Below are 27,402 nucleotides of genomic sequence, written 5' to 3' on the forward strand. Positions count from 1 at the left end.
ACAGCATTATTGCATTATAAAGGATTTGGATAGAGGGAGACGGTTTGTTTGAATGGAAACGGGTTCGAAATTGGATTTGGATCTATTAATTGCTTTTGTTCTATATATTATATATATGTATATATGCATATATATTTCTTGTGTAGATGATCTCTATTTAAATCGGTTTCGCTGTAAACAATTTCACATTTATTAATATTTGATTATTTCTATCATATAAATGGGCATACATACATATTTAGATTCAAATGCATGCAAAAAATAAATATATATACACAATACATATAGAGATGATGTTAAAAACTCTAATATTATTACATACGATGCGCAACAAAAAAATATGATAATCTATTTACACAAAAAACTGAGAAATGAATTATATTGATTTCGAAAAAATTCCGACAGTCTGCATATAATATGATACAAATTTTCTTTATATATATAATAGATTCAAGATTCTTTTTTCTTTTGTTACCCGTAATTGCTTTTAAGACTTTAAAAAATTAATTCGAAAGTAAAATACCAAGTTTAGATAGATTCAATATTTTCCATTTGGACTCATCACAGGAAAAAGAATAAAAACACTACTTTCTATATATAATAGAGTTTCTTACTCGTAACCCTAGATCGGTTTCTTGATCTAAGATAGTTCGCTCGGTCTAAGATAAGTTGGAAAGTTTGTTTGTTGATTCGGTAATGTTTTCAAGTTATTGAACACCAATACAAATCTATGTATAATAAACATGCTTTATATACATTCACTTTTTAAAGCTTTGAAAAACTGAGTAACAATATTGCAGTTGATATATAACATCGATATAGAAATTGTCGCTTACTCAATGGGAAAAACTAAAGATTAAAAACAGTCACAACTTTAATGAACATTTTCCGTTTTCCTAATTTTGAGTAAAAAACAAAGCCGGAAAATGTTGGCTAAAGTCAAGAATCATTTGTAAATACTTTCAAAAGCAAACTATTTTGAAAAAACCAACATTTAAGGGTACTGGATTCATGGCTCTTGATTTGTTATATACTGACCCGACGTATTAGACCCAGTAGATAATGAATTAATTTAAATCGTTTGTACACCAATCTTATATTAACGAACTATGTTGATGCATTGGGGCGTTCCGCCTGAACTCTATTATATATCGACATGAAACATAAAAAGTTCTACATATATAACTCCATATACGATAGTGTTCTTATGCCAAAACTACTTAATTCTTTGCTTGGTTTTTACTTTTCATAATAGTTTTTTTTTCTGTTTTTTTTTTTTTTGTGTTCTTCGTTATTAAATTTCGTTTTTTATACACATATGTAAGTCAAGGTACAAACATGCATTTCCTATACAACTATATAGACATGGGCATATATCTAAAAATGGGATATATGTGTAATTGTAATTGTATGTATCTATCTGTATTTATCAATAGCGGAAGTTCGGTTATGTTTTCTTTTTGTGTGTGTTTCGTAAAGCTTTGCCATTTGTGAGAAACTGAAAGAAAGTTTTGAAATTCAACCTAAACAAAAAAAAAGGAATATAAACATAATCCAAATGAGAATCATAATCGTAATCCAAAATGAAGATCGAATTGAATTTTTGAAATAAAAATACATTTCTTTTTTATTTGTTTTTTTTTTTTTTCGTTCTTTTACTTTAAATCGCCGTAAAATATTTTTTTTTTTTTTTTTTTTTTTTTATTAAATCGATTTGCATTTTGTTGGTTGCTGTGTATGTTGTTTTTAAGTGTTTTAAGTTTTTTGCAATTTGTTTTCCACTTGTTTTTTATTATCGCTCCTGCTGACTTAAGTGACTAAATGTTTTTGTGTTTTTTTTTTTTTTTTTACATACTAAAAAGTACAGGCTACAAATAGTTTTCTTTTTATAAATTTTAAATGTTTCGGATTTAAAATATTTACTCAATATTATTATTATTATAATTATAGTATTATTATTATTATTATAATGGGTTGCATATCATAAGCATGTTTCTCTTGCAATTATAATTAAAAGTATTACCTTGTATAAAAAATAATAATAGTGTTTTTGCTTCTTTCCTTCACTACACCACTCTCTCCCCAACTTTCTTCTGTCGTTCCCTTCTTACCCTAGAAACTCCCCACGCTAGTAGCTCGCTCCTTTGCCCCCTCCCTCAATTTTTCTCTCATCCTGCATTCTTCATCTGTATCTTTTTCAAGTTGCTTCACATTTGATAGTTAAAATAACTAAATGTAGTTTAATGTATGTTCGTGTGTGTGTGTGTGTGTGTAAGTATGTGTGTGTGTGTATGGGGAGGAGGACATTGTTTGTGTTTTGTTTAAATTACAAGATAAGTTAATTTAAATTTACGTACATTGAAAAATGTGTTTTTTATCTTTTCTCTTTTGTTTTGCAGTCTGGCCTAGTTTTTATGTTTTTTTTTTTTTGTTTGCTTTAGGCCAGTTTCTGCTAAAGCGTGTGATTCTGAAACGGCCTCATCAATGCGACCGAAATTTTGTTTGCTTTCTTTTAAGTATTAACATTAATTTATATTACTAAACATTATGTTTAATTAATATTATCATTAATTATTAATCGTATATATATACACGTTACTATTTAACACATGAGTTTTATATATATATTTATTTTTATTTTGTAGTTTGCTGGGGCAGGGGCTAGGTGGCATAGAAGAGGATAGAGGGCAATGAATCTATGTACCCATCAGTCTCTCAGTTGGGCTTAGGTGCCATCTCTTGCCTGGGCCAAAAGGTGTTTCGTCTTATCATGGGCGATCTTGAAAAATAAGATCTAAAGAGCTTTATATACAGATATATATATTTGTTTACTTCTTTGCGCTGTACATATATATTTATATAGAAAACGGGTAAAGAAATTTAATTAAAATTGTTTTTTTGTTTAGGTTTTGCAAAGTAGACGACGAATCATGCGGCTACTACAGTGCGAAAAGGAATTTTCATTTTTTGTTTTGTTGTCACACACCGGCAAGTGAGACGGCCCAACTAAGTGATCGATCCGGCACAGTTCATGCCGTCCCGCCTCTATTTAGAATTTCTATTTTCAAATTTGAATTTTGTAGTTTCTCAACATATTCACACCGAATATATACATACCTATATATGTATATATATAAATAAATGTTGGATAGCATATTTAGATGGAGAGTTTCCAATGAAATTCTATTTATAATCTACATAATTGTTGGTGGTTGATGCTGGGGGATTCCGGGCTCTCTCTGTGTGTGTGTGTTCCTCCTTTTGGGTTCCTTTTTCAGGCTTTAGCCTGCTTGCCTCCAACCGTACAGAGTGCACAACAGCATTGAGGCCTTAGCAATTGATCCAGGGCAAACATCAGACATGGCATACTATTGGCCAGATTGAGCGATGATGAGCCGCTGGGCAAGGGTAAATTCAGTGAGCAAACTCGAGGTTAGCTAGCTTCCTCGTCTCATCTATTGATGGTGGATGTCATTTGACTAGCTGATCCTCCTCCTGCTGCTGTTGGTGTTCCTGCTCCAGCTCCAGTTCCTCCGACCGTTGCATTGCTGCTGCTTGTGGTGGAACTAACTGTTGCCGAACCACCAACATCGACGACACCCACGCCTCCGCCCGCTCCTCCGCCATTGTTGTTGTTATTATTATTATTGTTGTTGTTGTTAGTTGCCTGATTGGTGGGCAGAACTACGCCACCATTATTAGCGCTGGCTATCACCTGTTCGACAGTTAGAGTCTTGCCCATATCCTTGGCATTGATGATAGCGCCATCACTGGAGCTCACATTATTGGCATTATTTGTGGAGGTTGTGGTAACCAATTGCCTTATTGTGGTTGCCGTTGCTCCGCCACCACCATTGCCACCCCCCGTGCTATTGACTGTGGTGCCCAGCGGAAGCGTTCTGGTGAATATGGCCGAATTATTGATTCGTCCACGCAATACTTGTTGCAAGCCCCCTGGTCCCAATTGCATTTGCATCTGACCACTGTTGTTCTTGTGCAGCGGCTTGACATTCAACAAACTGGTGTAGAGGACTCGTTTATCGCCACCAGTCTGGGAATTCCCAGTGGTCACCATTTTTAGCTTTTGATGCGGACCAGTACCTACTGCCACTGCCTGCTGCTGTGCCTGTATCTGAGCTCCTGTTGTCTTATTTAGTAGGACTGTAGTAGCACCCACTTGCTGTTGAGCTTGGGTCACCAATGTAGTTGTTGTTGTCTCGCCACCGACTCCGCCGCTGCTGCTCATGAAATTTAACTTGAGATTGGAATTGGGCAGCGGTAGCTCTTTATAGTGACGTTTCACCAATTGCAACTCACTGGCAATGGCCAGGGGCCCTCCTCCGCTGTTGCTGCTGGTAAGGAATATTTTATTGGCCTGTTGGCCGGGTGCCGCCTGAGAGGTGGTTATTAAAGCTGGAGCCGGTTGCAAACTATAATTGTGATTTGCCGCAATGGTTGCTGCCGAATTGGCAGACATTTTGATAATCTTTTGCCTTCCCTGACGATCGTACATTTCAGATGTGTGAAGTAGTGCACTAATATCGACTTCCTCACCCACTGTCCCAGTGGTGGTGGCTACTAGATCATCATCCTCCTGCTGCACCAATTGCTGCAGTTGTTGTTTTGTCAATTGTATCTGCTGCTGGCCCGCCTGTTGTCCTCCGGTGGCTTGTGTAACCAATTTGCGCTGAGAGAATTTGCGATTAAGCAACAATTTGTTGATGTCTGCAAAGAAAGTTAGTTAGTTCTGGCATTTTTTTCCCCATTTTTTCCCAGACTTACCTGTATTTTCAGGTCCATTGACTTGGCGCTTCTGCTGGCCGGTGGGTCTACTTGTCCATAGAATTTTATTGCCCACCGCCGCTGGCGATGATGAATCCTGTGTGGTGGACACAACTGTGGTGGCCACAGCGGTATTCGTTCCGCTCACTTGTCGCCACACAATTGGCTGTTGTTGGACCAATTGGGGTTGCTGCTGCTGTTGTTGCTGCTGCTGCTGAACGTTATTTCGAGTTGGAGCCGTGACCATGAGTGGAGTCGATTGCTGTTGCTGCATTCCCGCTATACTGTGCACGGCCAACTGCTGTCCACTGGCCGTATTGATGATATTCACACTAGAACCAGTTCCACCACCAACCACCGTGTTATCCTCACTCTGCAGCTTTACGTTGGACAAAGTTATCACTGTGTTAGGGCCAATTGTGGTTCCTCCAACGGCATTGCCGGCTGCAGTTACTCCGCCACCAACAGTACCCGGTGTCGCCTTTTGTATGGCGTAGGTGACTTTTTGGCCAGAGTTTGTGGTCGAGATAAGCTCACCGCTGCTGGTGGTATAGATCATATGATTGCCAGTGCCAGCACTGAGCGGTGTCAGGGATCGTGTGGACGAGGTGATCATAGGTGTGGTGCTAATCTCTCGCTGCATTTGGAAGAGAAGCTGTTGCTGTGGTTGCTGTTGCTGTTGGACAGATTGTTGTTGTTGCTGCTGTTGGGGCGTAGCTTGTCTCTGCTGCACAGTTACATTCCGAAGTTGAGCCTGAGCCAATTGATGCTGCAATTGCTGCTGAGCCGTCAGAGTGGCAGAGGAGGACGATGACGCAGAGGATGACGATGTCGTCAAAGGAGTGCTACTCAGATGAGGTGTAATGGTTACAATGTCACCAACAGCTGCTCCACCGCTGTATTCCGTTCGGGCTATAATCTGAGGCGCAATTTGATTCAGCAATTGAGTCACCTGTTGCTGCTGAGGTTGAGCTGGAACCGGAACTGAAACTGCAGTGAGAGTTGGTGTAGATGGGTTTGTTGGCGTCGGTGGCGTTGGTTTTTGGCTAATAATCTGGGCGGGTATGTGAATAAGTGATGGAGGGGGCGGAGGAGGAACGACTGTAGCAACAGGAGTAGCCACAACGGGTATAGAGGATGGAGTCGATGGCACCATTACATCCGATGTAGTAATCTCTTCCTTCTCTTCCTTAACCGGCAGCATACTAGCCAAAGATGGCACCACCGTTTCTTCTGTGGCCTGTGTTGGCTCCTCTTTGGTGACCTCTTTCACCTGGCTAAAGAAGATTTCACTCTCTCGAAGAGAATTCACCGTTGGGCATACTGTGAATGTAGAACTACCTATTGGGCTATTTGCTAATCTTGCTTTTCGCTGGCGTCCAGCGCGCCTGGATGCAGATTCTCCAACTCCAGCACCACCACCATTACCAATTTTGTGTTTCTTTTCCGTCATGCAATCGAGGAGTTGATCCGCAGCTGTTTCATCCACCTCATCGACAGCAGCCTCGCCATCCAAAATGCCATTCCAAAAGTTAGTGGCCTGATTAAGAGCCTTGGGATCATCCATGGCGCATTCCTGTAGAATATTATCCAGCATATGCTCATCAGTGTCATCTTCATCGGCATCGCCCAACAGATTGTTGATATCATTAAGCGAGTCCCCGCCACTGAGATTGAATTCCAGAGCAGAACCGGAACCGGAACCCGACAAATTGGGACTTTTACTACTGCCACGGGCATCATCTTGCTGGCCGGCAATTACCGGTTGAAGGAGCTGTACATCTGAATCGAGATCTGTGAACTTAAATGCGCTAGTCAGGAAATAGGAGCCAGCCTCTGGATCCGCGTCCTGGATACGTCTGTCGTCGACAAGACGATTTAGCTCTACGCTAATGGGAGTATCCTGTGTCCAATCCACCACTCTTACGTTTTTACTGTCCATATCATCGGTCTCCGCCTCATCGGATAGCTCATCTGTGGGCGTTTTCGGTCGAAAGTGCAACCAATCTCGACGAATCTCAGATAGTAATTCATTGCAGATATCCAAACGTTGACTGGAGGTGGGTGACAGTCCACCCAGGTAGTCCATATCGAGACCCACATCTTCAATGGGAGGAGTCGGGGCCTCGATATGCAAGTGCCTGGCATTTCGAAGATTTCTCAAGCGTATAACATCAGGCATCTGATTGTATGTTGTTGAGGATGATGTGAATTTGTAATCATCCTCCTCACGTTCCCGAGCCTGAGCCCGGTGATACTGTTCCTGTTGTTGCTTTTGCTGCTGAGCCTGCAGTTCCTTTTTAACAGCCGTATGCCTAATTATGTTACTCAATTGCGCCAGATTGACATCATCCTCGGCCTCATCGTCCATGGGATCAGAATCAGGCTCCAGTTGAGTTTGAGATGTTGTCTGCTGGCTCGAGGCGGAACCGGTGGCTAGTGTTCTTATGCTACTTAATGGCTCATTGGAGTCATCGGCATCGATTAATTCACGTTTTATCGTCTTGGCCACTTCCTCCAACTCCAGAGAGCCAGCGGAAACTGCTGCTCCAGCAACAGCGGCAGCTGCTGCTTCTGCCGCCCTGGCGGCTGCTGCTGCTGCCGATGTGGAGGCCACCGGCTGCTCATCTATCACAGAAGCAGAATCTCTACCGCTGACTGCCTCTGATAGATCATGCCGCTGATTAACATCCTCATCCTCATCATCCTGGGCCTCCATTTTTATCACATTGAATTTTTCGCTAATGCTAACATTCTTATTCATATTACTATTACTACTACTATTGTTGTTGTTCAACACGGTGTTGTTGTTGTTGTTATTGGAACGGTGGTGATGGTGTTGATGCTGATGATTAACACGCGGCACCATCTCTGACTCCAAATCCTGATTAACAGAATCCGCTACAGCTAAATCCCTTGTCGTTTCACCATCTGTCGTCGCTGCTTGCTGCTGTTGCTCCTGCTCCTTGTCATTTTCTTCCTTGATCTGCTGACGATCAAAAGAATTCATTGCCATGAGCAAACGATGTAAATATAACTTGGGCAGGGGTTTTAATATAGGTTTCATGCTTCCAGCTGCCGCTCCTTCTCCCAATCCATTTGTATCCTCTGTAGCAGCAGCCTTCATCCTTTTAGCAGCATTCATTTCTCTCATTTGTTGTTTCTTTCGACGCAGACGACGTCGTCTCTTTAGACGCAAATCATGAGGACTTTGTGGCAACGTCACAGCCGAACTATATATACTCAAACGGGATACATTCTCATCTTCTGTGAGCAATTCATCCTCATCGTGTTCCAGCTCCTCTTCCTCCTCCTCATATTGATCAACGTTCTTGTTCTGATCCCCAACTGATTCTGCAGGCAGGGTAGGTTTCTCCGCATCTATTGACGCCTCTTTCTTAACCAGATCAGGCGGCAACAACAATTGGTTATTACTCTCATTCAGAGCGGCCGGTTTAGGCACCAGATCCACAACTGTGGGTGGCGAACACGGCTTAGCCAGCTGTTGCTCTCCGCGCTCATGTTTCACCTGCTTCGGTCTACTGCAGCTGTCGGTAACTACACTTTCCATTACGGTGTAGTCCAATTGTGACCAAAATTCATCGAAATTCGTTGAAGCGCGATCCAAGAGGACACGTCCACCACGCCCAAGTCGTCGACGGGCAAATCCAATGCAGCGGGGTCTAGGATTAAAAAAGCAAGCGGATTAAAAAGCTATTAACAATCCCTTTCGACCTATTTCCTTATACCTGGGATAATTCAGAGATGTAAGCGTATAACGATATTTGGCATCGGCCGACACAATATCCTTCGGCTCCAGCTCATCATCAGGTGTTTCCCAGGGCCATTGGCCCTCTCTCTGACGTATCTAATAAAAGCAAGTAAAAGAGAGTTATTTTAAAGAAGGCTACATATTTTAAGTGTCGAGAATGTACTTACCCGCAGGTAATTACAAGTTGGCTTGCGTCTAAATGCAAATGGCGCCTCATCCTCACTCTCGGATCCCATGCGATTGCCATTGGTGGCTCCACCTCCACCGCTACCCAGATAATCATCTTCTTCACTATCAACATTTGAATCGATGCCAGCGGCTGGTGATGCACTCTGACGATTCAAATGATGCAAATGCGATAAATGATGGGCAGGGGAGGCGCCTGATGCGTTCGAAGATTGAGCCAAACCAGGCAAATACTGTTGCTGCTGTTGTGAATGCGGCTGTTGTGTGTGTGAATGTTGATTATGAGGTTGCTGGTGCTGCTGATGCTGTTGTTGATGCTGCTGCTGTTGCTGCGATTGATGAGAATGTTTATCCCGTGGCAATTTATGTTTACGCTTCTTATACGGCCTCTTCTCCTTGCGGGAACTGCTGCCATGATTGACTCCTCCACTGCCAGCATTAATGTTATCTAAAAAATCGAAATGTAATTAAGCATTAATTACGATCCGTTTAGAGAGTAAAAGATTAATGTAATTATTACCCATTGTCATATTAGACGCTGTCAGGTACTGCGATGCCGCTGCTGCTATTGCCGGTAGGACACCCATGGCGCCACCTCCTGCTGCAGCCAATAAAGCACCCGTTGACGTTTGCCCAGCACAGGCTGCTCCTCCAACTGCTACTTGTGAGCCTTGTGAGTATTGATTCGTATACATTGAACTATACGCGGGTCTGCAACAATGCAAGTACATAAATTAAGATCAAATGTTAATTACAATTTACTTGGACTCACCTCGAGTTCTTATATTGAGCATTCAGCTCATTGTACACAGCACCATTGAAGTCACGCAATTCTACACGTTTCTCGAATATTTCCACTGTCGTTTTCAAGTGATCTCGTTTGGTTTCCTCACGACATTTCACAATTTCCAATATGGTTGTGGCACGTTGTAGATCACGCCTAGAAAAAAAAAAACAAATTATTTAATTGTGTTTATAAAAGGGTTAAAAAATAAATTTCCATTGTACAAGGCATTGAATTGAATCTATTTCTACAACATCTACATAGTTTCCGATTCGTAATCAAGTCGAAATTTATTTAGTATTATAAAACAAAATTTAAAATTATTCAATGACTCAAAGGTTAAAAATTTCAGAGCAAATTAAATTAAATTATGAAAAAGAAAATGGGAAAGGAGAAACATTATGAAAAATGAAACATTACTTTAAGAAAGATAAAAATTATGAATTTTTGCTGGAATATAAGTTTAAAATTTTGATTTTAGATATAGTAAACATTTCAACAATGTTATAATTCTTTTTAAAAAACAAACACAAATCATTGTTTTATACATATGTACTACGACGTCTAAAAAAAAAAAAAAAATTTTGAAGTTTAAAAACTTCCAAAATCTATTATAGAAGTATGTTTACTATTTATAAATGTTTAATTGATAAACTTAATCAAACTAAAAAACTAACAAAAGCAGTCTTTAATACAAAATTGTAAACTTTCGAAATGAAAACTGGCATAAAATGTAGCTACTATATTTAGAAGTTGCATTAATTTGGGTTACCTTAGCTTCAGCATCTTTTCATAGGAGGCCTCATCGTTTTTGCGATTTTTGCGGGTTTGCATTTTCTCAGTTCGTCGACGAAATGCCAAATATGGATTATTAGAGCTAGCGCCAGGACGACTCTCTGTCTTAACAGTGAGTATAAGGGGATGTTGCTGGAAGGTGGAATGAAAAGTGGATGTTAATTTCTTTTCACAAGTAACATCAAAATGGTATTTGAATGACTTTTACCATCTTTAGCCGTTTGTTGAGCCAATAATCATAGACAGCAATGTTTGTCTCATCATCCATGTTCAGCAGTGCCTTCGCCTCGTTGAGGGTAACAACAGTTTGTCCCGAACTCTTTTCAAGCCTATCCATCATTTGTTCGAATTTAAGTTCGTTTAGATCCAGACGCTGTTGTTGATTTAGCCATTCCTCATCGGCGCTATCCATATCATAGTCCGGCACTTCAGTATCCAAACCAAGCACTACAAAGATAGGCAATTAATTCGATATTCTTATCGAGAGGGGATTAAAAGACTATTTTTGATCTTACGCTGCATATGAATCATTTGGCGTGGCATTTTATAATCCGGCGGATAGTAGGCATCATAGAAGGGTTGATTTGTTTGAAGAACCTCGGGAGTGGGTATGATCAAACCCGTGCAGATAGCTCGTTGCAGATGATGCTCCTGTGGGAAGAATAAAATTATTATTAAAAACAATTAATACATTTTGTGGAAATAAGATAAACTCACTGATTCCTCCTCCTTCTCCATGCCGCTGGGCATTTGCGGCACAGCCCGATTGATGGCTGAATATTCGGGCAGATCGGGCAGCTCTTCGGCCAAGTAGATGGGCATCTGCTTGGACGGATCCAAGTGGCGGGCACGGAACGATAACTTCGACATCTTGTGTGTTTTTGTTATTGTGTGTGAGTGTATGGAACGTTTTGTTTTTGTTTTGTTTTTTATTTTGTGTTTTGTGTGGTTTTGTTTAAGTGGAATTTTGGGTGGCGGCTTCTTAAGTGGCTACAGATGATGAAAAAGCAGCTAACCAATAGTAGCTACTGGTTGCTACTTTTTCAAACTCTTTTACTTTTTGGATTCCTCCTACTACTCCTACTTCTGGCAATAAGATGGTACTCCAATTTCGTTTCGTTGTTCTTCTGATGATGCTGCTTCTGCTGCTACTAATAAAGGAGTGTTGTCCTATGGATGGAGGAGGTTCTATGCTAGACTTAAGAATACACAGCCCAAAAGACTGTGGTTGCTGCTGCTTCTGCTGTTGCTTTTGCTGGGCCTGTGCACCGGGGCTGCGGTGACTGTGGCTGCGGCTCTGCCAGCTGATTAACGCAGCCCCTGTGCCTACTGCCTCCGGGCGGTACGTAGTGCTGCTGCTGCTGCCGTTCCTACTCCTGCTGCTGCAGCTGCTGCTGGCTTTATATTCAAGCTCTTGGCTCTTTTGGCTGACTTTTATTTGATGGGAATGAAGAGAATGAGAGGGTGACGACGACGGCGCCGACCGTTTAGAAGCAACTTTTTTTGCTATATACGGTGGTGGCTCTTCCAGATACTTTTCGGCCTGTCTTTGGTCGTCCTTTTTCTTCTCCGGCTGCTTCGGGTTCTTCTGCTTCAACTCCTTCTCCTGGGTCTGCTTTTGCTCCCCCTCTAACACCTCCTCAACCACCTCCAGCAGTTCTTGGTGGGTTGGCCCGATTGCTGTTAGCCACAGACAGATGACCAATGAGATTAGAGTTTGGCAATTATGCAGCAGACGACGACAACAACAATAATGCAGTGGTAGCAACAACAATAACGCAAGCAGCAATTGTGTCGACGACATTTTTCACTTTGAAATCGAAAAAATTATGTAAATTGGCATAATTACGTTGATTCAATTTCAACATTTCAATTTTAGGATCAACATTTTTTGGGGGAGTGAATTCGAAGAAAATTTAAATATAATAAAGAGTTGAGGATATTTTTTTTTGTTTGCGTTTGTTTTTGTTTGTTGTTGTTGTTGTTATTATTATTGCTGTGCTGCTTCTTTTATACTGCCGATACTGATTTATATAGTTTTCCGGTTTGTTGTTATTTTTTGTTTTGTCGTTATCTTTGATATTGATAAAAATCTGCAAGAAAAACAACAAAAGAGACAGGAAAAAACTAGTGAGTAAACAAGACACAAATACAAATGCATAGGTAAAATATCCACACATACACATATACCATGCACACACACACTAACAACTTTAAAATACCGCGCGCGAAAAACAATCATGTCTTTTGTTTTGTTTGTTTTGCATTTTCGTCATTTTTCATCTCTTCCATGCTCCTTACACTTTCTTACAATTCTAAAGATTACTTTTTATTTTAACATTTAATTCAAAAATTTCGCATAAAATTGAAAAATGCCACACACAAAAAAAAAGGCGGCATAAACAAACACACACGCGGCGATTTTCAACATTTTCAAACATATACGGCGAATTTAAGATGAAAAAAAAATGCGATACATATATAGACGAAGCGCAAAACACGACGAGAAGGAGAAGAAAAAAAAAACCATCGTCGCCTCTTTACACTGTCTCTCTCGCTCTTTCACTCAGTCTCTCTCTCGCTCTCATGTGAATTTTTTTGTTTTTCGCTTTTATTTTGACAATTATTTAATCATTTTACATTTTCAATGCCACTTTAGCGTTTAGATGATTTTTTTACACAATTTCCGACACTTTTCACACACCTGCAAGCTAAATTTGCTTGATAATTTCCCATGAAAATTTACACAAAATTTCACGAATTATAGCGTGGTTTTTTGCTGGAAAGAAGCAAGCAATAATGGCGGCCGAGCCGAAGACATGTCGACGACGCCGAAGAGTGCGAGGCCGTTCATACTGATGCGACAGCAACGGCGTTGCTATTTACGGCTCGGCGGCTTGGCGCCGTGTTTAGTTATTTTTATAGACAACTACATAAATTACTGAATAAAACTAATTATGGTATATTGATTAAAATAATTTTTGTTCAATTATATTTTATACACACACACTTGCACACACAAACAGAATAAACAATTCTGTTTGTAATGCTCCGCAGCGCCGTTAATAAATTTTGTTTTGATTGGCCTTTACATTTCATGGGCCAACGCCGTTCATTACGCGATTTTTTGTGTCGGCTTGGTAGTCCGATTTTTCGTCAACTCCGAAACCGAAGCAAACAAGAAAATCGATTTATGAAAAAATTTTCACGCACATAATTTTTGCACTTTTATTGCATTAAACAGCTTAGCTATGCATGGAATTTGCTGTTTTTCACTTAATTTGAATTAGTTGCAGCGTTTTCTGCAATATTTAATTACTTTTGTTAGCACAAAACGTACGAAATTTGTTTTCAGCAGCGGGACACGTTTTTTACGTTTTACATGGCCATCACGATGTGGCCGTTCGTTTCGGAGTCGAAACTGAAATTTCGGAGTCATCAGAGTCGAATTGCAATTGAAATTATTTTATTTTGATCTGATTAGCTTGCTTTTGCTTAATTCATCTGACCATTTTGATAGAAATTAGGGAATTTTTTACTGAAATTGAAAGCATACATTGGGAACATTGTTAAAAAACGTTTCGCATACAACTTGTTTGTTTATTTATTTCCATGTTGTCCTAAAAATTGTGTTGTCATTTTGGCGATTTGAATGGCAAATGCAAACATTATTCGGATTAATCTGCTGTTAAATCTTACATTGGTCCGAAAAGGTATTCGGCTCAGTGGCTCTAAATGTTAGCAAAAAAAATAGTGGTAGTCAAGTAAAAATAATGGTAGACCCAGCATCACTCGATCAATCGATAAATGCATAATATTGGGATAGGTTTTGCTCCGAAATGTCGATTTTCGATAGGTTTTACTCGGACTATTCCACAGGGTGTGTGCAGTGTGACCAGATTTCAGAGTTCACAGGGTGGTCACTGCTATTGACATGGTGGTCTATGCCTGGGAAACGCACAAGAATTGAAATTCAAAACAAAAATTGCATACAATTCGCTCGTTGGCCACCCACCTTCGACGAAAAGGAAGTGCTTCGGTGGAGGATGCCACCCATAAAGTTAAGTTTACACCAAGAAATTGAGCAAATATTTGGCAAGAAATTTCAGTATCAAAAACCAAAAGCACCAAAGGCAGATGCACCGGCATGGCAATTGCAGAAGCAAAATCCCCATTTTGGAGAATATTATCAGTTCCCGACTCTGCTGGCGCTCAAAGATAATTTGAATGCCGTGAAGAGCAAACTCAACGACTATGGAGTTGAGGAATGGAGCTCACATACGAATCGTCGAGATCCTTCCGGAGAAGTGTCCTGGCGTTTAAAAAATGAAACAAAAGCAGAATTCGTAACCGTCGCGTGGTGCAAATTTTTTGAGGTTCTGCATCGTTATCCTGTGGTGAGCCAGCCAAAGCTTAACACGGTGCATCTCTGCGAAGCGCCTGGCGCCTTTATAGCTGCTCTTAATCATTATTTGCACTCCAAATATCAGAAGGATGAGGTGAGTATCTAAATATTCGCATTTCAGGCCACAAATGTAACTCTCAGTTTTTATTCCTATAGATCAAATGGAATTGGCGTTCAACTACTCTTAATCCTTATTATGAGGGAAATGCCTTAACTGAAATGGTCACCGACGATCGCTTTATTTTCCACACTTTGAATCACTGGATCTTTCATGAAGATTTGACGGGAAATCTAATAAATGTTTCCAATATTAAGGGAATGACTGAACGCTGTATAAAAGATTTCCCAGACCAGGAGGTGGATCTCATCACAGCCGATGGCTCTATCGATTGTGCTCAACAACCTGAATCCCAAGAAGAAATTGTCCAGCGTCTCTTCATTGCGGAGATTATTACTGCCTTGAGCATTTTGAAAAAGGGTGGAACATTTGTCATTAAGATGTTTACACTCTTCGAGGCTTGCAGTGTTTCATTGCTTTACCTGCTTAATTGCGTCTTCGAGGATGTTAACCTTTACAAACCAGCCACCTCGAAGCGTGGTAATTCCGAAGTATATGTCATCTGTTTGGATTATCAAAAAGAGGCTTTGGGTTTAACCCGATTGCTTGAGGAAATGCTTCAAAAACTGGCAAATCCTCAAGATGCTATGGTCATGCCGTTGTTTGCCAAAGCTGATATACCCAAAGATTTTATACTCCAACACGAGATTGCTTGCCGTTTGTTTATGAAACTCCAGGTGGATGCCATTGAGGGAAGTATCTATGCCTATGAGTCCAATGATCGGGTATATACACAGCATTTGCATGATTTGCGCGGTTTGGTCTCATCCATGTATTACAATCGGTACAAAGTGCGTCCCTTGGCCGAGGATCTGTGTCTGGTGGCGAACAAGGCGAGTCTAAATAAGCCTCTTGGCCAATTTGTACCCTTCTATGGTGGTTCCTATACAGAGCGTGCCAAAATCCAACAGGGCGATATTCTCCAGCAAATGTATTGCCTGCGTCGTGAATTGAATCAGTTGGAAAAGTGCCCCAACACAAATGCCATTTTTAGTTATAAGCATGAATCCCTCAATGGATCCCTCAGGGTCTCTTGGGGTCTACCTGTCCAACAATTGCAGAGCAGTCTCTTTGCCTCTGAACGGGTTCTGCTTCTACGACTCCGTCTTCTGGACACTTTTGAAATGGATCCGATTTGGCAAATTAATTCCATATGTTTGCTAAATGCTACTGATCAAACTGGAATCAACTACAAGTCGCCCCAAGAGAACGAAAGTTTCCACCAAGGCCAGCAAAAGTTTTTTGTTAACCTAATAGAAATAGTTTTAAATCAAAAGCCAATGACAATTGTTTTTGATAATTTCCTTTTTCTTAGCCATTATGCCGTTTCCCTGTTGTTAGTCCTCGGAGAAAAGATATTCAATGAAATGCTAATCAATAATACTTCCATTACTTTAAATGGCCTGAAACAAGATTTGGACATTGCAGAGCAATTGCTTAATCTGTTAAAGACCAAAACTAATGATGGAAAAGCCATTCACAGCTTTATGGACATAACATATTTGCAAAAGAATCAATTTAGCGAAGCTCTCATTCAGCATAATAATAATCTGCTTTTGGCCTGCTTTAGAAATATGCTCGGCGAGGATTCCTTTCCCAGGCCCTCGGCTAACACTGCATCAGTAGAGTCTAAGACCAATCTAAGCATGGTAGTTTAACATTAGATAATAGTCTTACAAGTGAAACCAATAAAATGAATTTCAAATCAAATAATTTTAAAATTATAAAAAGAAACTCAGCAAACTCATAGTAATTATGATATATACATAGTGAAATAAAATAATTTTGTTTTTCAAAAAACTTTTGCAATTTATCTTTTTAAAATGATATTAAGAACTATATATATAGACCACATATGTATGTGTGTGCTTCTAGCTTTGGACTAAGAAGAGTAAAAAAGTTGCAAAGTTTTCAGCAGATTTGTTATAATTAATTTTACGTACATTTCTTGACATCATTGAAATTTTGTTGTTTTTTTATATCATTTAATGCAATTACATAAGCAATCTGGGGGAAAATTAAATATGAAACAGAATTGTTTTGTTTTTTACACAATTTTTTTTTTTTTTTTGTTTTCTTTATATAAATTAAATAATATCTAAGAAATTTTAAAACACAATTTGTTAATAACATTTCGGAACAATTTTCTCTACTTTATATTCATTCTTAAGTAAATAATTTTCACTTTTCACTTGATTTTTAGAGGGTGTATGTGTGTTCGTGTGTGTGTGTATAAGTTGCTCCGCATCCTGATCAGCAACTAACTAACTCCACGACCATGTCTCAAGACGAAGGATTATATTAATCTGCCGGACGCTTTTCGCAATGTTTCCTGGTATAATCTTCGGCATTCTTCATGAATTTTTTCTTATCCTTGAGAAATTCCTCAGCCAATTCGGCTCTAAGTGGATGCTCCGGTTCGGGATCATTGATTAGGGCTATCAGTGCCTGAACAACCTGATCCGTACGAGTTGCCGGCTTCCAGTTTTCCGTGCTAATGATGGGCAAGCACACTTGACCCTTCTCATCGATATTGGGATGGTAGATCTTCGTTTTGAAATTAATCTTTGGTGGTTTGAAGGGGTATTCGGCTGGGAAATTGATTTCTATCCGAAAGGCCCCTTTGTTATATGGAGGATTATCGGGTACAATAAGCCCTGTCCAACGCAGCAGATTGTCGTCATCTGCCTTGATATCACGAAACGATTTTATTGTGCTATCTTGCAAATCACTTAATTCCTTACGGAGACGTCGTGGTGCAGTCATTTTATTTTATTTTTTTCCTTCTTTTGCCCTCAATGTATTGTATGTGTATGTATGTTTGTACGTGTGTGGATGTGGTCGGGATGCGGGGGTGTTTGTTTCCGATTGCAAATCGATGGGATTTCCAGCTGGAGTGACTAATATAATTATTTTCGCGGCTGCGTTACGAATCGATATTTGTTTAGCTAATCTTACAAGCAAGATGTGTGGGTGAGTGAGGATATATTATGTATATTTTTCTATATTGCACCAATTTCCAAATAATACGAATAGATATTTTGTGATCGATAGTCAATAAACGTATTCACACTGCCAAACACAATGCTAATTATCAAAAACCTGATTTTGTTGCTCAAAAGTAGAGAGTATAAACACTTGTTTCCAAGAGCATGTGATATTTATTTTGCAAGTGATTTTAACTAAATATGCAAATTGTTTATAAACAAATTGCATGCACACGCAAGTAACATGCAGCGTTGCCACTCAACCGAAAGTAAGTGTGAATACGTCCAACATGACTGCTACAATGTTGCGGACTCCCCGATAAGTGTTATCGAGGTAATGGATTTGCCATCACTAAAGTTGCCCACCAACACGTGCACCCGCGCTACTTAGTTTTGTTTTTTTTTCTATCTAAATTTAAAAGAAAGATGACCAAAAAACAGGATAGAAAACGCAAAGTAAAGGATGAGGTTACTAATGAAGGGGCTTCCGGGTCAGATCAATCGGACAATGCAGAAGAAGAGGTAAACAATCAAGAAAATACAAAATAATTTGAAATTAATTTTTGATTTCATAGGACTTGTTGCAAACCGTCAAAGAACCTGGTGAGGATTCCACAGACGACGAGGGTATAGACCAGGAATATCAGTCAGATAGTAGTGAGGATTTGGAGTTTGAAAGTGATGAGGAAGGCAACTATGTGGGCAGAAAGAAAGGGCAACAAGAAAGTTCAGATGAAGAAGAAGTTGACGAAGAGGAGGAAGAAAATACAGAAGATGATGATGCTGATGATGTAGAGGAGGGTAGGGTAGAGGAGAAACCCACAACTAGCTCTAAAGCCGAGGCTAATAATAAAGTTGCTCCTCTCCCGGCACTACCGGTACGCGATCCTTCAAAGCAGGAGTATGAGGACTCTGATACCTCAGATGAAGAGGACATACGTAATACAGTGGGCAACATACCAATGCATTGGTATGATGAATACAAACACATTGGCTATGATTGGGATGGCAACAAGATTATTAAACCCATTAAGGGAGATCAAATTGATGACTTCTTACGAAAAATTGAGGATCCAGATTTCTGGCGCACAGTCAAGGATCCACAGACAGGTCAAGAAGTTGTACTCAGCGATGCCGACATAGCTTTAATTAAACGCATCAATTCCGCTCGCATACCGAATGCGGAGCACGAAGAGTATGAACCCTGGATCGAATGGTTCACATCGGAAGTGGAGAAAATGCCCATTAAAAATGTTCCGGATCACAAGAGATCTTTTCTGCCCTCAGTGTCCGAGAAGAAGCGTGTGTCGCGCATGGTCCACGCCTTAAAAATGGGCTGGATGAAGACAACCGAAGAAGTGGAACGAGAGAAGCAACAGAAACGTGGACCGAAATTCTATATGCTCTGGGAAACGGATACTGGACGAGAGCAAATGCGCCGCATTCACGATCCCGTGTCGGCACCCAAACGAGACTTACCTGGTCATGCCGAATCTTACAACCCACCTCCGGAATATCTTTTCGATGAAAAGGAGACCAAGCAATGGCTTAAGCTTAAGGACGAGCCTCATAAACGTAAATTGCATTTCATGCCACAGAAGTTTAAATCCCTACGAGAGGTTCCCGCATACTCACGTTACCTACGTGAACGATTCCTTCGCTGTCTGGATCTGTATCTATGTCCACGTGCCAAGCGAGTTAAGCTTAACATTGATGCGGAATACCTTATACCTAAACTGCCCTCACCCAGAGATTTGCAGCCATTCCCCACTGTGGAAAGTCTGGTCTATCGTGGCCATACGGATCTGGTGCGATCTGTTAGTGTTGAGCCAAAGGGCGAGTACATGGTTTCTGGTTCCGATGACAAGACAGTGAAGAGTAAGTCTAACAGATGGCATATGCAATGCAATTATAATAATTTGTTTTTCTTTTTCTTAGTTTGGGAAATTGCCACCGGTCGTTGCATTCGAACAATTGAAACAGACGATGTGGTACGCTGTGTGGCCTGGTGTCCCAATGCCAAACTGTCGATTATTGCAGTGGCCACTGGCAGTCGCCTGCTGCTGGTTAATCCGAAAGTGGGTGACAAATTACTAATCAAGAAGACCGACGACCTCTTGGCCGAGGAACCTTCCAATCAGGATATCATTGACAACGAACGGATCAAGACGGCTGTGCAATGGTCCACGGCCGAAGCCGCTGAACAGGAAAAGGGTGTTCGTGTTATAATTAATCACTTTAAGCCTATACGTCAAGTTACCTGGCATGGACGTGGTGATTACTTGTCCACTGTAATGCCTGAGGGAGCAAATCGTTCGGCTCTCATACATCAATTGTCCAAGAGACGCTCTCAAATACCCTTCTCGAAGAGCAAGGGCCTGATCCAATGTGTGCTCTTCCATCCTGTGAAACCCTGCTTCTTTGTAGCCGTAAGTAACAGGCCTAGAAAGTATATTCTTACAATCCCATGCATTTATCTTTTCTGTTACTTCCTCAGACTCAGCACAATATACGCATCTATGATTTGGTTAAGCAGGAGCTGATCAAGAAATTGCTTACCAATTCCAAATGGATATCGGGCATGTCTATACATCCCAAAGGCGATAATTTACTGGTTTCCACTTATGATAAGAAAATGTTGTGGTTTGATTTGGATTTGTCCACCAAACCATATCAAACCATGCGCTTGCATCGCAATGCAGTGCGCAGTGTGGCTTTCCATTTACGTTATCCGCTCTTTGCTTCCGGTAGTGATGATCAGGCGGTCATTGTCTCCCATGGCATGGTCTACAAGTAAGTTTAAACCTTCCAATTATAGAAATAAACTAATCGCTTTCTTTGTTTTTAGCGATCTGTTGCAAAATCCTTTGATTGTGCCTCTTAAGAAACTGCAGACTCATGAGAAACGTGATGATTTTGGTGTCCTGGATGTCTGCTGGCATCCTGTACAGCCTTGGGTATTCTCAACTGGAGCGGATTGCACAATACGACTGTATACATAGATGACAGCAAATTGTATAACGTTATGTTTTATATAAATTTGTTAGTAACTATAACAATAAATATTAATTTTTAATTGAAATTCTTAAATGAATATCAACATACATATTTTGTTTTTAATAAAGAGACGCAATTTATTGACAATATAAAAAAGTATAATAGTTGTCGCTATGGGGCCATAACAGAATAAATTTCAAACAAAATGATATCAAAGAAAAGTTTTTATAGTTTTGAGCTGTAAAATAAGTTCCTTATTTAAATTGTTTTAATAAACAAATCATCGATTACTAAGCCAATAATTTCTTAGACTTTAATAATTGATCACCTTGATTTTTCTTTTGCTAGTTTCAAACTTGCTGGACAACACAGAAGAACACTGAAGAGAAGGCACACGCTGGATCTTCCAAAGGACTGACGGCGCTGCACAAATATTCGAGTTTTAAACTTGAAATAAATTTAATTTTGTATGTCAATCTTAATAAAACTTCATCAAAAATTTCCATTTAACGACACAAAGGACACTTTAAAGTTATTATTTGATTTTTATTTGTGATTTTTTGAATTAAATTATATAAATAAAATTATTATTCCTAAATACCAATATTAATCTATGTTATTTAAGAGCTCTTAGCAAAGGATTTGGGAACGATTCAAACTTTTATAGATCAACTACCGCTTCCGCTTCCAATTCCGACACAAAATATTTCTTGGACTTTTGAAATAAAGAAATAGTGTAAATATTTTAGATTCTATTACTTTTTTTTTGAATGGCTAATGCCAAAAACGTTTTCATTCCGTCCCGATAATCTGTTTTGAATTCTCCTTTGAATACAACCCTGGCAATCGAAAGCTTAGGCACTCCTCCCACTCACTTACCCCCAACTTAACTGTATAGCTATTTGTGAAAGCTTTCTCCGTAATGTTTCCGTGTCCACCTTTGCACTCATCTGATGGCTCCATTTTGCCGTCCTACTCTCTCTCTCTCTCTCGCTCGCTCGCTCTCTGCCATATCGGTCGCTCTCCCGTTCTAGATCTTTTGAATTTTTTTTTTTTGCTTCGCTGGGGAGGAGCGCGCGCATTGGAAAAATCAAATGCTGCCACGGCTGGGAAAATCAGTCCGTGGCCTGCCTTTGCCCCAAGAGCAAAGAGAAAACGTTCTCCCACAAAATAGAATAAAGTAAAATATACCACACACACAAGAAGAAAAATTAAAAATAAAGGAAAAAGAAGATAATTAAAAGAAAAATAATAAAACACTTGTGCTCGAGGATTTTAGTGAGGCGATTTTTGGCAATTACCGAAACAACCAAGAAAAGGAAATTAAATAAAGAAAACCACTGAAAACAAATAATGTGTGTGAGTGGTTGAGTGTGTGTTTGTGTGTGCGTGTGTGTATGTAGAGGAAAAGCTAGGTAAAATATGAATTTGTGAAAATGTGTGGTAAAAGCAGAGCCCGAAGAACACAAAATATGGCTAAATGAAAGGCTAAAGAGATACAAAAATCAAGTCAAATGATTTGAGAAAAAAGAGAAATATTTTTTGCGAAATTCCCGTGTAGTTTTTAGTATCCGATAATCATAAACGAAGTAACGACGAATATAATCCAAGAAAATCAAAGCAAATATAATAGTAAGAAAAAGAAGAAAATACACATATTTTAGTGGCAGTGGCAGGCAAAAATTCGTATGTACTCGTTGCTCCTAAACATACATACAGACACCCACACGCCCTCCCCCAACCGCCCAAAAACGACGACGACGACGACGTCGACGACGGCGACGACGACCACCGACAAAAACCAAAGCACACACTAGAGTCAATAGGTGTGTGTGTGTGTGTCCGTAACTGTGTTTGTGTGTGTGTGAACAATAATAATTCGAGATACATTTTATGATAAATGCAACAACTAAGCTAATCCTAACTAGTAACTAGCTCCATCAGGCCAACGGAAAAGGCTGAACCACAAAAAAAAAAAGAAAAATCACGCATACGCCCCGCCAGCCATTCAATTGAAAGGTGCCTGCTAGCGCCTCAGTGTGCGTGTGTGTGAGCGTGTGCGTGTGTGTGTGCGTGGTCGTGTGCGTGTCCAATCGTATATGCCAGCCAACATGTGTGTGTGCGCGAATATGTCTGTGTGTGTGTGTAATGACTAAAACAAGAAAACAACAAAAAATATTTAACAACTACATAGCTCCAGCTGCTCATAAATTTCGTAATGTTGTCCCTGGTGCAGGGCCACAGATTCAATTGGAATATGTAAATCGGGCCAAAAGGTCCCTCCCCCCCAGCCCACGCAAGCAAAACAGGAAGACGAAATACCTCTAGGACTGCGACTTTAACAAAGCAAAACGGAGGCTATGTCGTGACATTTGCATTTAACATCACAAAAAACGACAAAACGAAAAACGGAAAGGAAAATACAATAATTTTACGCCCACCTAAGCCCTGCGCTGCTGCATCCCCGCCCCCAAAGCAAGAACGAAAGGCAAAAGTAATTGCTCTTAGTTCGGAAAAAAGAAAGAAAAATCAAAGTAAAATCGTAACGGAGTTTTAGCATTTTGAGAATACGGAGGCGGAGAAAAAAAGACGAAAAAAAAAAATATTTAAAAGAACAACAGGAAAAGTGAGCGTAAGAGAGAAAGCGAGAGAGTGTGAGCGGAGAGAGCAATAAATACGTACGTAACGGTACTTAGCTGGCACTCTCCTGCGAGCTTATAAACAAACGCGCCTGCCCTGCTGCTACTGCTGCTGCTGTGAGCAAAACAGAGAGAGAGAGAGAGAGGAAGAGAGAGGAAGAGGCACAACCACCAAGTGAGCGTGTATATGAGTGTGTGGGCGAGGGACGACAACGACAACGACGACCACGACGACAAACGGTAGGTCAGTGGCAGTGGGCGGTCTAGCAGCTGTGGCAACACCAACGCCAACATCAACTCGAACTTTGGGAGGGCAGGTAAGTGGCGTTAGTCAAGTGAAAGGCACTTCAAGCTGAAAAGAAAACGACACTAAAAAGGAAAATATCATCACTCAGCATTCTGTTCTGTCACACCGTCTGTCTCTCTGTCGCTTCCTGTAGCATGTCCTGCACTGTATCCGAGCTACCCAGTGGTTGTCGTCTGCGCGGCATGACTGCATCATCACAACAGACAGCTGCCTCCAATAATGGCGCTAACAATGGTGGCAACGGTGGCAGCGGTGGTCCATCTGCAACAACAGTAGCGGGCGGGACTGGAGGAGGTGGTGGCGGTGGCGGTGGCACTGTGACAACTGTCATTGCCACCTCAAATGTATTGCAAGAATCGAATGCTCCGCTGCAACGGCAGCAATCACAGAAACCGTGTTGCTTCTGCTGGTGTTGCTGTTGCTCCTGCTCCTGGTGAGTGTTGGCTCAATTATCCTTCAGTTAACCCTCAACTAAACAAAAAACACAACAACAATCAATTCCTATCTATTTTCTAATGCCGCTCGATGGGAAACGCAATAACATCATCCAAAACCAAATCCAATCGAACAAAATAGGGCCAAGTGGTAAGTTCAGCTTCTTTTTTTTTTATCATTGTGTATGGTTGAAAAGCTTTCGCTCTTCTTCCTTGGCTCTCTCTGAATTCATTCACAATTTTCGGGAGCGCTAAGAAGAACGGCAAAAAAAGTAATCATAAGAAAGAAAGCTTTCTAAGGGCACTTTTTAAATCAAATCAAATTCAAGTATATATTATGTACATACATACATACATATGTATGGGTTCGTGTCCGAGCGTGTGTGTGTGTTTCGTGGAGGCTTCTTCCACCTCGCCGCGTGTTGCAAGTTTTTTGGTGAATGAATCTTTTTTTGCCCTCGCGCCTTTCTATATGTATGTATGGGAAGGAGTTGGTCATGTCATTTGATTCACAAATTACATACATACATAAGTACATACATACACATACATATGTATGTATGTTTGTATGTTTGCATGTACACACATTGATATGTACATATGTAGCCGCACATTGATAACTGGGCAAATGGGCAAACAGATAACAAAGCTTTGTCAAGTTCGACGACGATATGATATACACCCGCAAATCTATATTTTTATGGAACCTTTTGCGATTAGAGTGAACCAGAACGGACAGTATATAAATCTAGACAGAAGGGTTCCCAAAAAAATATCATCTTTGATAAGAACTTTCGGTGACCTTTAACTACTTCTGAAACAATTTCATTACTTTCTTTCTCAATTAAAAAGATATTTTAAAGTTCATAGGACAAATATGACAGACATTCTGATTTCTAAGTGAGCTAAACCAAACGATCTGTAATATTTTCTAATTTAATGTGAATTAATTTAAAAAATTTTATGAGTTTAAAAATACTTAGAAATACGTAGAAAAAACCAAAACATTTGGAGATTTATTTTATTTTGTTATTTTTGTTTGCTTTGGATATTAATTAACAAATTAATGCAAGATTTAAAGTGTGCCCGAAAAGTATGCTACATTATTTTAATGGTCCAAAGTGATGCTAAAATAAAACTAATTATTTCATATTTATCCCAAGAAGTATGCTAACAAATTGTCTTTTCATTTATTTTCCTTGAGCTGTGCTTATTACGTTTTGTATTTGATTATTTTACTTTTTCTTTTTGAGTTTTTTACAATGGCAGATTTCTAATTAGTATACTCGGTCGATTGATGGTTTTTGTTTCGATCTTATAAAAACTAGATAGCTAGAAAAAATCACTGATAAACTATTATTTTTAAGTAACTCACTAATATCTTAATTTATGAAACATCTTTTGTTTATATTCACCTGTTTGATTATTTTTTTGCAGTCTTGCCATTAAAAATGCCGATGAAAATGCGCCGACCAAACGTGATCTCGTTAGTTCCGAATTCTTAGATGGCGAACAGTGAGTATTTCTCCTACAAGGAATGAATTTTTTAGTCTATTTAATTACTCATTGTTATTATTTATAGACCAACATTAGAGGAAATCCGAAGCTGGGGCAAAAGCTTTGACAAATTAATGAAGAATTCAAGTGCGTATTCAATATATTATTTAATGTGAAATAGATATGATCAAAACTCTTTGTTTCCTTTCAGCTGGCCGTAAGGTTTTCAGGGACTTTCTGCGTAGCGAATTCAGTGAAGAGAATATTTTATTTTGGTTGGCCTGTGAGGACCTTAAGAAGGAGAACAGCGCCGAAGTGGTCGAGGAAAAGGCGCGCCTGATATATGAGGACTATATATCGATATTGTCACCGCGCGAAGTGTCACTGGATTCGCGAGTACGCGAAATAGTCAATCGCAATATGATTGAGCCAACGACGCACACATTCGACGAAGCTCAAATACAGATCTATACGCTAATGCACAGAGACTCATATCCGAGGTGAGTGGAAAAACTTTTCTATATATGCATTTGTCGGATTACTAATTAAAATTTCTTTGCCGATAGATTCCTAAACTCTCAAAAGTTCAAGACACTCGCTCAAATGCAAGACAATTCGAATGCTGGATCCAATGCGGATAGCCCCACTTAGAGGATTGGTTGGTGATAGTCGGGATGATGATGTTGACGATAGCGATATGTTGATTTTTGTTATTGTTTTTCTTAGAGTATTATTTATTGGATTGCCTCCAAAGAAAAGGTCGAAAGCCGCTTCTGGAGTGATTTAAGCAATATGTAGCCAGTCATTTTCAATAGAATCAGAATCCATATAATCATTTTGCATGCAGAAGCGGCTTATTGGAGACAATCCAAGAACTTAGGCACATATATATTTGGATTAATGTGAAACGGATTCCTTCTTTTCTAACTACAAGTATGTTCTAGTCGTTAACAAACCAAAGAATAACGTAACTGGGCGATTTACAAAACCCCCCCAAAAAAAAAAAAAACAAACAAGAATTAGTTGTTAATTAAAAATATAAAACAAATACAAAATTCGGTTGAAAGTATTTTGAGGAAATAGAAGAAGATGAAGCATTTTTTTCAAGCGATCAAGTAAAACGAGCAAACACAAATAGCATCTATTGTAATATTAGTTTCGTAAGATGTATTAATCAAATTGAATGAAACAAACACAAAAAAAACCAAACAAAACAAACCAAAAGAAAGGAAAATTTGCAAAACCGAAAACCAAACATTTTTAAAAAACGTATTACATACATTTATATTAACGTATATATACACTTATATATATATATATGTATATATATATCTAACTTAATTAGTTTTGAAAACGTTTTAGGTCATACATATGAGTAACGACATCGAAGCATTTTGTAAATACAACAACAGAACAACAACATAACAAAAAAAAAAAAAAAACAAAAACTTAAAAATATAGCAAGTTTTCACAAAGATTTAATTAAAAACCAATATAAAATAAAAATCATTAAATATAAATCAAGACAATGTTTATAACTTAAACTCAATCCAAGTACAACAACCACAAGAAAAAAGTACATAGCAATCGAACTTTCTATCTAAATACTTGCAAATGTGGTAAAGTCTAGAATTGAATAAATAGCTGAGGGCTAAAATATTTTGCAAGTATTTGGATGGCCTCACCTACAGTTGAAACC

At 39.4% G+C, this 27,402-nt stretch overlaps 4 protein-coding genes across 9 annotated transcripts; 3 read left to right on the top strand and 1 right to left on the bottom strand.

The window, feature by feature from the left end:
* Positions 1-1,902: 1,902 nt before the first annotated feature.
* On the bottom strand, positions 1,903-17,972 carry E(Pc) (Enhancer of Polycomb). Of its 6 annotated transcripts, none has more exons than XM_068289336.1 (11): positions 13,660-13,752; positions 11,037-12,412; positions 10,835-10,970; positions 10,528-10,766; positions 10,297-10,451; positions 9,513-9,680; positions 9,261-9,451; positions 8,722-9,188; positions 8,532-8,650; positions 4,783-8,465; positions 1,903-4,725 (listed from the first exon to the last, which is right to left on the bottom strand). In XM_068289336.1, the coding sequence occupies exons 2-11, from the start codon at positions 11,187-11,189 to the stop codon at positions 3,452-3,454; spliced, it is 6,585 nt and encodes a 2,194-aa protein (XP_068145437.1). In that variant the 5' UTR covers positions 11,190-12,412; positions 13,660-13,752; the 3' UTR covers positions 1,903-3,451. The 6 variants fall into 6 exon arrangements, 5 of the variants coding, with proteins under 5 accessions (XP_068145437.1, XP_068145438.1, XP_068145436.1 ...); XM_068289337.1 differs by having other exon boundaries at positions 13,639-13,701; XM_068289335.1 differs by lacking the exon at positions 13,660-13,752 and adding an exon at positions 13,326-13,599.
* Positions 14,220-16,642, top strand: aft (adrift). The gene is made up of 2 exons (XM_068289165.1): positions 14,220-14,818; positions 14,881-16,642. Exons 1-2 carry the CDS (start codon positions 14,264-14,266, stop codon positions 16,498-16,500), a joined length of 2,175 nt encoding a protein of 724 aa, XP_068145266.1. The 5' UTR covers positions 14,220-14,263; the 3' UTR covers positions 16,501-16,642.
* Positions 17,973-18,162: 190 nt separating the features above from the next.
* Positions 18,163-20,911, top strand: LOC137576315 (ribosome biogenesis protein BOP1 homolog). Its single transcript, XM_068289339.1, has 5 exons — positions 18,163-18,351; positions 18,405-19,707; positions 19,768-20,258; positions 20,327-20,622; positions 20,678-20,911. The coding sequence occupies exons 1-5, from the start codon at positions 18,256-18,258 to the stop codon at positions 20,829-20,831; spliced, it is 2,340 nt and encodes a 779-aa protein (XP_068145440.1). The 5' UTR covers positions 18,163-18,255; the 3' UTR covers positions 20,832-20,911.
* Positions 20,912-21,824: 913 nt separating this feature from the next.
* Positions 21,825-26,691, top strand: Dhit (Double hit). The gene is made up of 7 exons (XM_068291068.1): positions 21,825-23,782; positions 23,861-24,205; positions 24,349-24,357; positions 25,644-25,721; positions 25,789-25,850; positions 25,915-26,203; positions 26,270-26,691. The coding sequence occupies exons 2-7, from the start codon at positions 23,907-23,909 to the stop codon at positions 26,352-26,354; spliced, it is 822 nt and encodes a 273-aa protein (XP_068147169.1). The 5' UTR covers positions 21,825-23,782; positions 23,861-23,906; the 3' UTR covers positions 26,355-26,691.
* The last annotated feature ends 711 nt before the right edge of the window (positions 26,692-27,402 follow it).

The sequence above is a fragment of the Drosophila tropicalis genome, unplaced genomic scaffold (genome assembly GCF_018151085.1).
Source record: "Drosophila tropicalis isolate 14030-0801.00 unplaced genomic scaffold, ASM1815108v1 contig_593, whole genome shotgun sequence".
NCBI classification, from domain to species: Eukaryota; Metazoa; Arthropoda; class Insecta; order Diptera; family Drosophilidae; genus Drosophila; species Drosophila tropicalis.

Excerpts from the sequence above, each read along its gene's own strand:
- LOC137576315 (XM_068289339.1), top strand. The coding sequence starts at position 18,256 with ATGACCAAAAAACAGGATAGAAAACGCAAAGTAAAGGATGAGGTTACT. Across the intron at positions 20,259-20,326 it reads AACCCTGCTTCTTTGTAGCC|ACTCAGCACAATATACGCAT; the intron begins GTAAGTAACAGG and ends TTACTTCCTCAG. Across the intron at positions 20,623-20,677 it reads TCCCATGGCATGGTCTACAA|CGATCTGTTGCAAAATCCTT; the intron begins GTAAGTTTAAAC and ends CTTTGTTTTTAG.
- Dhit (XM_068291068.1), top strand. The coding sequence starts at position 23,907 with ATGTCCTGCACTGTATCCGAGCTACCCAGTGGTTGTCGTCTGCGCGGC. Across the intron at positions 25,722-25,788 it reads GAATTCTTAGATGGCGAACA|ACCAACATTAGAGGAAATCC; the intron begins GTGAGTATTTCT and ends TATTATTTATAG. Across the intron at positions 26,204-26,269 it reads CACAGAGACTCATATCCGAG|ATTCCTAAACTCTCAAAAGT; the intron begins GTGAGTGGAAAA and ends CTTTGCCGATAG.
- aft (XM_068289165.1), top strand. The coding sequence starts at position 14,264 with ATGCCTGGGAAACGCACAAGAATTGAAATTCAAAACAAAAATTGCATA. Across the intron at positions 14,819-14,880 it reads CCAAATATCAGAAGGATGAG|ATCAAATGGAATTGGCGTTC; the intron begins GTGAGTATCTAA and ends TTATTCCTATAG.